The sequence below is a fragment of the Neofelis nebulosa genome, chromosome 4, assembly GCF_028018385.1.
Source record: "Neofelis nebulosa isolate mNeoNeb1 chromosome 4, mNeoNeb1.pri, whole genome shotgun sequence".
NCBI classification, from domain to species: Eukaryota; Metazoa; Chordata; class Mammalia; order Carnivora; family Felidae; genus Neofelis; species Neofelis nebulosa.
Genome location: NC_080785.1, coordinates 148,779,512 through 148,792,945, shown reverse-complemented (window position 1 = coordinate 148,792,945; position 13,434 = coordinate 148,779,512). Strand labels below are relative to the sequence as shown.

Sequence of the window (13,434 nt, the reverse complement as noted above, 5' to 3'; positions counted from 1 at the left end):
AAAAAAAGCAAAAAACCCAAAGTATATAGCATGGGAAGAAATATTCGTAAATCATATCTCTGATAACGAGCTAGTGTCCAGAAAATAGAAAGAACTCTTAGACCTCAACAACAAAACTACAAAAAACTCAATTAAAAAACGGGCAAAGGGCTTAACAGACATTTCTTGAGGGAAGAAATACAAATGGTCAAGAAGCTTATGGGAAGGGACTCTATGTCATTGGTCATCAGGGAAATGCAAACCCAGACTACACTCAGCATTTCACATCCACTAGGATGGCTAGAATGAGAAAAGTAGAAAATCACAGGAGCTGCTGAGGTTGTGGAGAAACCAGAACTCTTGTGGACTGCTGGTAGGAAAGTAAAATGGTGCAACCACTTTGGAGAACGGCATTGTGGTACCTCAGAAAGTAAACACAGAATTACCACATGACCCAGCAATTTCATTCCTATGCATATATGCAAAAGAACTGAGAACAGAGACTCAAAGACTTGTACCCAAATGTTCATACCAATAGCCAAAAGGTGGAAACAATTCAATACCCACCAGTGAATGACTGGATAAGCAAACTGTGGTGCACACATATAACGGAGTATCACTCAGACATAAAAACTGATGAAGTGCTGACACATGCTACCTCAAAAACATCATGCTGAGTGAAAGAAGCCAGACGCGAAAAGTCACTTATTATATGGTTCCATTTATATGAAATACTTGGAGTAGGCAAATCCACAGAGACAGAAAACACATTGGTGGTTTCCAGGGACTGGATGGAACAGGGAATGAGGATGATTACTTAATGGTCTGGGGTTTCCTTTTGGGGTGATGTGAAATGTTTTGGAACTAGATAGAGATGGTGGTTGCACAACATTGTGAATGTACTAAATGCAATTAATGGCTTACTTTAAAATGGTTAACTTGATGTTATGTAACTTGCTTTGAATACCTACTATTTTAATAGTTGCTAAGATACATACCCTTTAAAACGAAACATACCATTACATATGTCTTGGAGCCCTCAGAAGAGTGAGGCTGGAGGGGAAAGACTTTATGATTTGATTCAGCCTTTCCAGAAACCACTGCAGCAACAGGTTTCGATTTAGAGTCACCATTTTTAATATTATTTTTGGAGGTCTTTCTTTATGAGGAAGAAAAGAAAAAATTATCATCAGTATAGTGAAGATTAAAGGTTTTTACATATATAGAGAAATGTGTGTATGTATTATAAGAACCATAGAACTACTCCATTTAGAGAGAATATTCTTCCAAAAACCAGGCAGCAGCATTCTGCAAAGCACCTGACCGGTACTTTTGTTTTTAATATTTATTTATTTATTTTGAGAGAGAGAGAGAGAGAGAGAGAGAGAAAGAGAATCCTAAGCAAGCTCCATGCTGCCAGCATACAGCCTGATGCAGGGGCTCAATCTCATGAAACATGAGGTCATGACCTGAGCCAAAATCCAGAGTTGGATGCTTAACCAGACAGAGCCACCCAGGCACCCCTGACCAGTACTCTTCAAAAACAATCAAGGTCATGAAAAACAAAGAAAGTGAGAAACTGTCACAGACACAAGGTGACTAAGGAGATAGGAGAACTAAATGTAGTATGATATCCTGGATTGGATCCTGGCAGAAAAAGGACATTAGTAGAAAAACTAGAGAAAGCCAAATAAAGTCTGGAGTTCAGTCAACAGTAAGCCACTGATGCCATTTATGGTATGTCAACGTTTACAACAGGAGAAACTGGGTGACGGGTATACATAAACTCTCTGTGCTCTCTCTGAAACTTGTCTGTAAATACAAGACTATTCCAAAATAAAAAATCTATGAGAAATTACCTTATGTACAGAAGAACCGGCATAATTTTCAAGTTTCATATGTTTGTGATTAAATCACAACTGCTTTGCCAAGTTTCAGAGTATGCTCAGCCTGGACTTGCAGAATAAAAGTGTAGAGGATTAATATCCCCAACTCTTTTAGTGTGACATTTCTACAACTGAGCTAACTAATAACCCTTTGGAGAATTCAATGGGAGGGTGAGACCAGTGCTGTGGAAGGCCAAAGGTCTGTTTGATGCCAAATTATAGACAATGTAAATAAAAAGATGGTCTTTCTTTATCCCCTGGGGCCTCTCTAGTATTGCTCTCAAATCTAACATGTCACAAGACACAGATCACGAAGCTCTTGTCCAGCCCTAACTCTTACATCCTGAAACAGCTGTTTAGTGAAGGTAACACCTGCCAAAGAAAGAAATTTTTCTCTTGAGAAATTTATATGAGTGAAGAGGGAAACTTACAAAAGCTCTCAAATTTGAGTGCTCATTCTTAAACATGACTATTATCTTACATGGCACATAATGTAAGAGGCTTCTTAGACAATCTCACTTTCATATGGTTTCTAAAATATATATTCTTTTGAAAGAATTGTAATTGATAGGTCTTGGAATCCTCTGAGGAATTTAAAGTCATTCTCTAAATGGTTCCCTATATTTCTGATTTTAGCAATTAAGTAAACCTCAACACAAGCCCTAATCACACAATTTTCCTTCATGTTTAAAAACAAAAAATCACCGGGGCACCTGGGTGGCTCAGCCCATGAAGCATCTGACTCTTGATTTCGGCTCAGGTCATGATCTCGAGGTTCGTGAGTTCAAGCCCCTCGTCGGGCTCTCTGCTGACAGTACAGATTCTCTCTCCCCCTCTCTCTCTGCCCTCACCGGCTCGTTCGCATGCACTCTCTCACTCTCACTCTCTCAAAATAAATAAATAAACTTAAGAAAATAATAAATAAAAATTTAAAAATCACCATAAATTCTAACATACGAAAATTATACAAGCTACCTTCTTTTACTCCGTCTATCTAGCCACCTATTTGCAAGGGAAGTATCTTACGCCTTTGTGGCCTCCAAAAACAAAGAGATTTGGCGCTTTATGTAAGGCTGCCTCAGGATGCTCCTCACAGAGGGTCTTTCTTCAGGCCTTTTGCTCAGCATTGTTCTTATTAGTTCTGCTAGCTCTGGACTATAGTCTTTCGGCATCGGCGGCAGCTACAAAGAGAAATGATATCACAATTACTACTACGATCTTGTGAAGCAAAGTCTGAAAGAAAAGGTAGAGGTTTCCCAATATTATTGGAAATAATTACCCACAGGAGCATCCGACTTCAGCTCAAGTCACGAACTCGCGGTTTGTGAGTTTGAGCCCCACATACAGCTCTCTGCTGTCAGCGCAGAGCCACTTTGGATTCTCTGTCCCCACTTTCTCTCTGCCCCTCCCCTACTCATTCATTTTTTTTTCTCTCTCTCTCTCTCAAAACTAAACATTAAAAATAAATAAATAAAAATAAAAGTACCTGTGTGTGTATGTGCACGCCTAATAAAGACATGTATGTTTTCATACAGACAGGAAAATGCTAGGAAGGCTGCACACAAAAGTGTTAGTAACGGTTATCTCCAGAGGATAGATGAGAATAGAAGAAGAGGGGAATTTACTCCTCCTCTCTTGTCTGATTCTTCAAGTAGTGGAATTATGGGCAAATTTTACTTTCTTGTGTGTTTTCAATATTTAAAATTAATTATTATTATTAATAATGTAATATTATTCAATAAATATTATTCAATAAGTATTCAACATTTAAAATTAATTATTAATTAAAATTAATTATTCAGTATGTAAAATATTTAAAATTGAGTCTTGGCATAATATTAAAATCAGTAAGTGGGTTATAGCTTTAAAACTTAAGGGTGTGCACAGATGCCTCACACTAGAGAGGACAACCAGACTTATGGAACAAACATAGAAAGTTGGCCACTCTGGTGTCTATATTACACACATTGCTTTCTGCAGTTCTTAACTGCTTACTTGTCATTGCGATAATCATCAAAGGAGCAACATGTGCAATGAGTAGACTCACTTTATTTTTATTTATTATTATTGTTATTATTTTACATTGTTGCAAAGTGTCCTCCAATCACCAGCTACTGAGCAAGCTGGGAATAGAATGGGTACTTCTTGCCCAGAGTAGACTCATTTTAGGTGGGACTCATTTAACCCAAACTACTTATAAGATGCTACCAATATTCCCTCAGGGCACCTGCACATTCTGTGGTTACAAGGTAGAGGTTTTCAAAAAGCCAACTCTTCAGAACGATTAAGCCACTTTCACAAATTAATATTAAAAAATATTAATCCCCTCTGTTTCTTTTTTTTAAATATATATATTTGAGAGAGAGAGAGAGAGACAAAGTGTGAGTGGGGAAGGGGCAGAGAGAGAGGGCAACACAGAAGCCAAAGCAGGCTCCAGGCCCTGATCTGTCAGCACAGAGCCCGATGTGAGGCTTGAACCCATGAGCCATACGATCATGACCTGAGTCGAAGTCGGACACTCAACTGACTGAGCCACCCGGGCGCCCCTAGTCCTGTTTCTAGTTCAACCTTCCCCATAGAAGGGACCTACCATTCTTACCTATCCAACTGACATCAATGATTACTCATTTTTGCCATAGCTACTTACAAAGGTGCATTAAAGTAACTTTGCTCCAAATATTAAAACAATTAGTTCCAGAATATTCTTTACCTTTCCTTCAATAATCCGATAAACTAAAGAATTCATGTCTTTTGCATTGAAAGCATGCTTCAGGGTGGCCATTTCATAAACACAGCATCCCAGAGCCCAAACATCAGACTAGAAAAGAAAAACAGTAAACAGTTAAATGTCGGAATGCCTTACTTATATTTTTCCTCTTAAAAAAACAAAAACAAAACCAGACATTTTCCTTGAGCCAATTCACAGATAATTCTTCTATCTGATGGGTTCTGAAGTTACGAATACTATCCTAGAGACAAGGTGAACTGGCATATGCAGCCCAATCCTACCTTATAGTTGTAGGGTTTGTTCGAAAACAGTTCAGGGCTCATGTAATAAGGTGTGCCGATGAGAGTGCTGGCCATGTCACAGTGGTTCTCTAACACCCGGGCAATTCCCAAATCACCCACTTTGATGATGTTTGTTCTTGTCAGGAAGACATTTTGAGTTTTCAGATCTCGGTGAAGGATGTGTTTTTCATGTAAATACTGAGGACAGAAATAAAACTTCATTAAATATTAATATACTGACCTACTTACTTATTCCTGTCTTCTTACATACCAGCAACAATTGCATGAGTTAAATAATCTCACTTATCTACATAACAAAACACTATTGTTTTACAAAATCTCTAAACAAAAAGTCTGATTCACAACTTTCCAAAGCAAGGAATTAAGTTCCATGCATAGTGTGCCCAAAAATCTTCAAAATTGTTCCCGGTGCCTTGACAATGTTACCATTTAGCATTAAATGGTTCCAGTTAAAATACACTTACAAATTCCCACTGAAGGTAGAAAGACAACTTGTACAGAGTCAGAAACACATTCCCTCACACTCATGAAATCTTCAGCTTAATAACATTTTCAAACATAACAAGATAACTCTTATTTAGAGAGAGTACCTTAGAATTTAAACAAAGTCAATCATTTCTGGACAAGTCTGCTCAGCTCCAGAGTAGTATTTCATAAACAGTCTCACTTTTGACTATGTGTATATTCAAACACAAACATATCTTGCATTTCTACTCACTCTGCCACAGCAGGGTTAAAGCCCAAATCCCCACAGTTTCGGCATATTAATTAACCCAACCACCTTGTGGTATGACATAGCTGACCAGCTGGCAACAGAAACGGTCATTCTTTGCTCTTTGTCGACTCAGGGCCCTTAAAATTGATTTTGCTATAAATATTAAGTGAATAGAGAACTGGCATCCCCCGCAAACCGAAATCCATGTCTACCTCAACATAGACATCATTTATTCAAAAACACTCGAATGCTATGGCGAGAGGGACTGGGTCCACCTCATAAATGGATTTTTTTTTTTTAAATACATTTTTTTTTTTTCATGAAGCATTTTCCTAAAATCCACCTGCCCTCTGCCTGTCACCTTGGAGCAAATGGAATGCTGGGAGTCTGGACAGTACCTGCAGAGCCATGGCGATCTGAACAAACCACTCCACCACCTGACTCTCAGGCAGAAGTCGCCCCTTCTGTTCTTTGAGCTTTCGGTACAGATCACCTCCTTCGCAGAAGCCCATGACGATGTACAGCAGACCGTCCCCTCCCTCCCATGACTCCTTGTAGGTGACAATGTTAGGGTGCTTCAACTGAGACAGGAGCTGAGCTTCCTGTTCAGCAGCGCGCCGCTCTCGGCTAGAGGCGTTTCGGAGATTCAGCTTTTTGATGACATACTACAGAGAAAACATATGATTTTACGGTGTGCATATAAGCATACAGTTTTATAGGTTTAAGAGTATTTAAGGGTTCTCCTGAATGTCCTCAAAACCAACCTCCCGGAGCCTATCAGATAACCTATTCATTTTGTTATTCACAAAGTGCAAAATTGGGAAAAAGATTTGCTATCACTTACTAATACTTTCAACAGGTTGGACTTAGAGCAGACTGGAGGGTCACAAAAAATGTATACTTCCCATCTGCATTTTATAATTTCATTAATGGATAAAAGAGGAGTCCATCTGAACATACAACTGGATCAATCGTAAAATCCGTGATAGAGATTCCTTAACCTCTAAGTTTCCCCTACAAAAGTATATAATATATGGCTTGAAAATACAGCTGCAGACAGAATGGGTCCACAGATTGCATTAGATAATCAAAGGGATCCATGGCCTAATAAGGTTAAAAATCACTGATTCTCAACATTAAAAATTATTCCCATTAAAAAAAAAGTCAGGATCCTCTGACATCTAATACATTGCCCTTGACCAATTCATTATTCAACAAACACATATATAAATGTGCTTTGTAAAACATAAACTGCTGTCACACGTGAGGGGCTGTTATTACAACCAATACCCCATTCTCCACTCAAAAAAAATCCAATGACCTCCCCCACCTCCCCTATTTCTGAATAAATCTCTTATGCCCGAACTTGTGTTCCAGGCAGAGCTACCAGCACCTGACACCAGGCAGAATAGTCTAGAGGGCCTTATACTTGAAGGAACATCTCCTTTCAGCTTGCCTGGGGCACTGTCCCTATCCTGGTGTCATTATTAATAGCACCTCCCTTTAGTTTCAGAACTGTCCCAGTTTGTATGATACATTATATGGTCACCCTACTTATAAACCACTTTAAAGAACTGGCTCATTATCCTGAGGGTCAGGGGATAAAGTGCTTGAAAGAAAGGAGTGGCAACATTAGTGTTAAGTTTGAGAAGGATCACGGAGATGGCAATGAAAGTGATGGGTTCGAGAGTAAGCCATGTGGCAGGGAGGACCAGTGGAGGCCATGGCCACAACTCAGCTAAAGATAATGATGTCCTGGAATGGGGGAAGCGGGGGGTACCACTGGATAGAGAACAGGCCTGCTGGCTTAGTGGGCAGGTGAATGGTGGCGGTGGTGTGTGTCAAGAATGACTTCCGGGTATGGCCAGCTTGGGCAACTGGATGGCAAGTGGTACTACTCACTAAAATGGGGACCGTGAAAGGTTTGGCGGGAAGGTGATGAACTGAGTTTTAAGCGAGTCCAGTAGTCTCCAGGTCAGATGTATGGGGCCCTTCGTCCAAAGAGTAATCCTTGCCAGGCGCTGCATGAGATTCTAGGAATGAATGATCTCACGGAATTGTCAGAGTGGAGAGGGTGTGTAGATAAAGCACAACAATTAACACTATAAAGAACTACAGGCAGTTTGGGGCGCATATGACAGTACGGCCTGGCCTAGTCTTGGTGGTATGGGAGGTTTCGCTGAAGAAGGGACATCCGAAGTGAGTCTCCTTTAGACCTCTCCGCGCCTTGCCTTTGAACAGCGGCCTCGGCATACCGCTGCCTGCCCTCCACCCCCTGCCGGGCCCCAACCCCGCCGACCTGCCTGCCGTCCCGCCGGTGCCTCACGAGCGTCACCTCCCCGTAGCTGCCCCTGCCCACGACCCGCAGGTAGCAGTAGGCGGCCAGGGGCATGTTCCCGGCGCCGGCCCAAAGCTGGGATGCGGCGGCAGCGGCGGCCAGGGTAGCGGGCCGCGGCGGGAGACCCCGCTCATGCCCGAGAAGCCGCGGTACTGGAGGCTGCGGAGACGGCCGGGCCCCGAGGCGAGTACGGAAGCCGGGCCCACAGCGACGCCGCTGCCATAGCGATCCCAGCCAACGCAGCACCGCGCACGCTCCGCCGGCCCGGAAACATCCACCACAGAGCCGAAGCGCCAGGCAGCCAGAGCGGTTCCGCTATTCGGGAGGACCGCCATAGAGCCCAGGCTCCGGACGGCCAGAGCGACTCCTCTGGTCCTTGCGCGCGGACCTTGTGCTTCGGTTCCACCGCCGGGAACTTCCGGGTGCGAGCAACAATAAAAGCAGGGAAGTTTCCACCTACGTGATCTAAGTGCTTTGAAAGTATTGGTCCTTCTTTCTACAAATAAATTATCGACCGCCTACCGTGTGCCAGGCCGACAAAGTCCCTGTCCTCCTGAGATTCCCATTCTAATCGAGGATGACAGACTAGATTCTACAACTAACATTTGTTACGTTTGCTTTATCACACAATGGTTCAGGTATGCATCTAGCAATACATCTTATTTTTATGCATTTCAAAAGAAATTGAGGAGACCAGTACATTTCCCCCTAAACACTTAAGCTTGTGCATTAAGAAATGCAAAGAACTCTCATAACCATCCAAACCACTGCACTGTGATTTGACCAAATTCTGGCATGGTTTTTAACAGCTTGAGGTAGTGTCTGTAGGAGGACCCTCCTTAAAAGGCCCGTGTGTGAAAGTTCAAAGCTGCCAAAAGAATTTATCGTTTGACACAGCGGACACCTCCCTTCCCTTTCCTAGAGCATTTACCTAAAAGAGTTTACAATTGTGAATCTTTCCTATGTCCCTGTTAGATACATGGGTATCTCCTGTAACCAAGGGCACCTTTCTCAAGGACCTATAATCCACCCCTTTGAAGTGTAAGGTTTGCCTACATCCAAGAACCAGTTTTTGCCCAGTTGGAGGCAATATCGCCCCTGTTGAGAATGGGTAATGTTAACAGAAATTCAACCCAGCAAATTTGAAGATCGAATTGACTCTATTAAGCAATTCGTGAGTCAGGCAGCATCCTATATGGCAAGTAGAGAGATGCTCTAAGGAGTTGTTTAAAAGGGAAGGTTTTTACTCGAACTAAGGCAGGGCAAGCAAGTTATCTGAAAGAAAGGATTGTTTCAGGTCAGGACATATTTTTTTGTGAGGAAGGGAGTGGTGGGGTGTTTAATTACACAGATTATCTCACTTAGTGCTGATCAGGAAATTTCAGATTGACTGATAGAAGGTCACATTCTTGGGTTTGGTTGAAACTGTAATTAATTCTTGGTTTGCTCTTGGGGGCAGTGGAGGGGGCAAATGACTCCATCTGGGGCTTGTTGTCTCTTTTTTAATAATACTATTACCCCCAGAAAGTTAATTTATGATTTTCCCCAGTTAATCCCCACTTCCCCATTAGAGCCAAGTACATTAGCTCCTTTAATCCTTATATCAACCCTATGAGGCTGATACTTTTATCATCTTCATTTTACAGTTAAGGAAATTGAATCTCTGGGAAGTTAAGAAACTCATGCTAATGGAGGGAATAAAATGGAATCAACATTGCTAAGAGGATTATTTAAAATTGGGGCACCTGGCTGGCTCAGTTGGAAGAGCATGCAGCTGTTGATCTTGGGGTCATAGGTTGGTGCCCCACACTGGGTGTAGATATTACTTAAATAAATTTTTAAAAATAACTTAAACATTTTTTAAATAAATAAATAAATAAAGGAACCAGGAGGAAATGAAAAAGGAACCAGGAATTAAAAAAATGGAACCAGGAGGATGTCGAGGATGTGGAGCCTATACATGTCTTCTGTCTCAAATTCTTGGAATTTTTGCTGAATTCAGCTAAAAGCCAAGGCAGCTGCTACATGTGAAAATGGACATAAATGGACTTTCTGCCTAACGCTAGCCCTAGCAAGCAATCACATATATGTTACTGTAACTATAGCTATACGCGCACAAGTTACATTTTGTTAAAAACAACTATGTATGTAAATCCTCTCTTCCTTCTTTAAAAACTCTTAATTCCTTTGTCTCTCCAGAGCATGCTTTCAATTTCAATCGAATCTCTGTCTCCTGGATTGCAATCCGTAAAACCCCAAATAAACACACATATTTTATTTTGTAGCTTGCAATTTTCTCTTTCATTGGTCTGTATTCAAAACAACAGGCTGATGGCTTGCTCGCTCCTAAAACGCCTGTAGTTACTTGGTCACGCCTGCCCTTGAGAAAGCTTCCTGAAAAATGACTCAGATTCCCTAGATGCCTTTCTTAGTCTTCTTCCATCCATCTTCCCCTTTGCCCCTCTGGTGAATCCTCTCCTTTCTTGGTTTCTAGAACTTTCCTGGTTCTCCTGTCTACTCTTGTTCTCTTTTGACTTCTCATGATCCCCTCAGGTTTGAGGCTCCCCCAGGGTTCTCTACTCTTCTCTCTGCCTTTTACCTTCTCCAACTTGCTCTTCATCAAATCTATCATTCACTCTACAGACATTTAGTATGAGCCTTCATGGTGCAAGACTAGTGCCCTGCCCTGGAGGCACGAAAGGAACAAGACAGACAAAGCCCTGCCCCTGTGGGACTTAGGGTTGAAGAGAGAGATACTTGCCAACTGAGGTCAGTGCCATACTGAAAGGTCACCAGGCCCAGGCTGCCCATCCAGGGGAGGTTGTCCCAAGCAATCATTGCTTGAACTGAAGTTTGAAGGAAAAAATTTTCAGGCAAAGGGAGCGCCATATGCTAAGGTCCAGTGGACTTATTTTGTGACTTCACCTCCTTGCTGCAGTGGGAACTCTCTGAGCATTGGGCCAGCACTGCTTGCTTCAAGACTCCAAACCCAGCAGTTGACGTGGGGACGGCACACAGTAGATATGAGTGGATGAAATGGGGGCTGATGAATGAACAAGTGAAAAAGCACCCGCCTACACAGACTGGGAAAAAGTCTCTATGATTGAAGCTGAAAGACCCTGGGGGCCCATGGCTGGGTGAGATGGAGGGGTCAGCAGGGGCCAGACCACTCAGGACACAGAAGTGTATACGATGAGGACAGGTCTCAAGCAGATCCACATTTTTAAATGATGACTCTAGTTGCTGCCAGAGAGTAGACTGTAGGAGTAGAGTGGAAATGAGGCGGTGGGGGGGGGGGGGCAGCCATGTAGGTGAGAGATGAGGGTGGCTTGGACTCGGTGGTGACTGGGGACTTGGAGAGAAGTAAATGGATTAGAAAGATAGAGAGTCTGAGGTGAGGGATGAGGGGTGGGGAGTCTAGGGAAGGAAGCCAGCCAGAATACCACCCAGCAATCTGGCTTGGATGCCTGGATGGATGGTGGTGGCCTTCACTGGGGTGGACAACAAGAGAGGAAGACCAGGCTTGGTGGTGGAATACAGGAGGGGGAAAAAAAGTCATGAGTTCAGTTGGGATATATCAGGTGGAGGGGCTCTGAGCAAATCAGGCAGGCAGTTGGCTGTGTGGGTGGAGCTCAGAGCAGGTCTGAGGTGTCCTGTGTCCTATGTGTCATCCCTTTGCACCAGCAGCACAAACCCCCTCTCAAGCCCCTAGGCTCAATCCTCAGCAACCTCACCTGCTTTCTGTCCACCCATCTCCCACCTTCCACATCCACAGGGTGAGTCAACCTATCCTCTTCTTCTGTAACATGGGGAGAATCACAGCATCCATCATCCTCGGGACATGAGATAGGACACAAATGCTGAGAAGCGGGCCAGGTGCTAGTCGCTGTTCTCCTTCCCTTCTGGCCACATAAATGTATTCCTCAAACCTTCTAGGGACCAAGCTTGGTGCTGGTCATCTCCCAACAGTCCAGTCTTGATCTCACCACACCCCTGTGTAGAATATCTTTGGGGTTTTCCAAAAAGACTGGCCACTTCCAGGCCAGGCTGGTCCCAAACCACTTCCCAGCCTCCTTCCCTGCCCTCTTCATCAGGTCCTGCTTCCATCGGGTACACAACTGCACCTCTCCCAAGCACACGTCACACCTACCCATCTACTTTCCCTCCCTCTCCTTTCTCCTTCCCCTGCCCAAGGGCTGCCCTGCTTCCCAGGCACCTCCTCTAGGAGCCTTCCCCGAAGCCTATGGGAGTGAGCTGCACCACTTCCAGATCACTCCAGCCCCTTCGTGCTCCTCTTAGCTTCTGACACTCGCTGGGCTTCCTTTGAGTCATCAGGCTCCTTTTCCCAACACATCAGCTCACTGAACACCGCGAGGCACTTGAGTTCATCACTGTGGCATGCTGGTGCCTGGCGCTGTGCACAACCCACCATGGGGCTCGTTTGATACAGGTGCAGGAAGTCAACACAGCCTCCAATGCAGTTTCATGTTGATCCACCTCATCTCCCACAAAGGCCAGAAAACAGGCCAGAAGGTCATTCTGGCCTGGGGATGATAAGCCTTTTCCCAGAATCTGCTCTGTGAGACAAAGTCCGAGACAAGCAAACAGAGATCAAAGTGGCCTCTGGGCCCCCTCATCTTATCAGGGTCATAGCAGCCAGCACATCCCACCCAGGGCCATGGACTGGATTGACCGGGGCCACATCTACCTTGCGTGCTGTGGCTTGTGGGAGACACCGAGGGTTTGGGCATAAAAATTAAGAAATTGAAGGTCCAGGGGCGCCTGGGTGGGTCAGTCGGTTGAACGTCCGGCTTGGGCTCAGGTCACGATCTCACAGTTCGTGGGTTCGAGCCCCACGTCGGGCTCTGTGCTGACAGCTCAGCGCCTGGAGCCTATTTCAAATTCTGTGACTCCCTCTCTCTCTGCTCCTCCCCTGCTGCTCGTGCTCTGTCTCTCTCTCTCTCTCTCAAAAATAAGCAGTAAAAAAAAAAATTAAAAAAAAAAAGAAAAGAAAGTGAAGGTCCAAAGCTGTCCCTGGGGTTTTCAACTCTACTTCTCCTTTCTTCCTAATAATGCAGAGGGCATTTCTGTCATTATGTGATAGTCTTGGGCTTTGGAGTCTGAAAGATCTGGGTTTGAATACCTGTCTGTTGCCTGCTGCAGGACCAATGTCCCGGGGGCAGGGCCACCATGAGGATAAAATAAGAGGATAAAAGGCTCAGATCAAAAGGCATACTCAGTCCTCCATCATGAACACATAGTATTTACCTTCATCTCCCCTCATCTGCCAGGTGGAGGAATGGTGAGGCTTCCTTCTGCTCCTCTTTCCAAATCTGGACGAGAAGGTCCAGAGGAATGAAGCAACTGTCCTAAAGCATGGGCCCCCCACTACACATCCCCAGGACTGCCCAGCTTGCCTCTGGCAGGACGGACGCTAGGGTTGGCGCTGTTGGAGACGTGGGTGTGGGCAGACAGCATCTATACTA

General features: G+C 43.9%; 1 protein-coding gene across 11 annotated transcripts in view; it reads right to left on the bottom strand.

Annotated features, from left to right (window-relative positions):
- Positions 1–8,216, bottom strand: part of NEK4 (NIMA related kinase 4) — a 48,552-nt gene extending 40,336 nt beyond the window's left edge. For 5 of the 11 annotated variants that reach the window (XR_009260880.1, XR_009260881.1, XM_058726659.1 and 2 more), the window contains exons 1-6: positions 7,910–8,216; positions 6,009–6,275; positions 4,875–5,072; positions 4,576–4,683; positions 2,892–3,046; positions 997–1,138 (exon numbers count right to left, since the gene is read on the bottom strand). Coding sequence is in view for 9 of the 11 variants with exons in the window: in XM_058726659.1 (XP_058582642.1) it covers positions 997–1,138; positions 2,892–3,046; positions 4,576–4,683; positions 4,875–5,072; positions 6,009–6,275; positions 7,910–8,002 (963 nt within the window). In the remaining 2 variants the exon portion in view is untranslated. The remainder of the gene's footprint in view (positions 1–996; positions 1,139–2,891; positions 3,047–4,575; positions 4,684–4,874; positions 5,073–6,008; positions 6,276–7,909) is intronic. The other 6 variants (XM_058726656.1, XM_058726657.1, XM_058726661.1 and 3 more) reach the window with 5 other exon arrangements.
- Between the last annotated feature and the right edge of the window lie 5,218 nt (positions 8,217–13,434).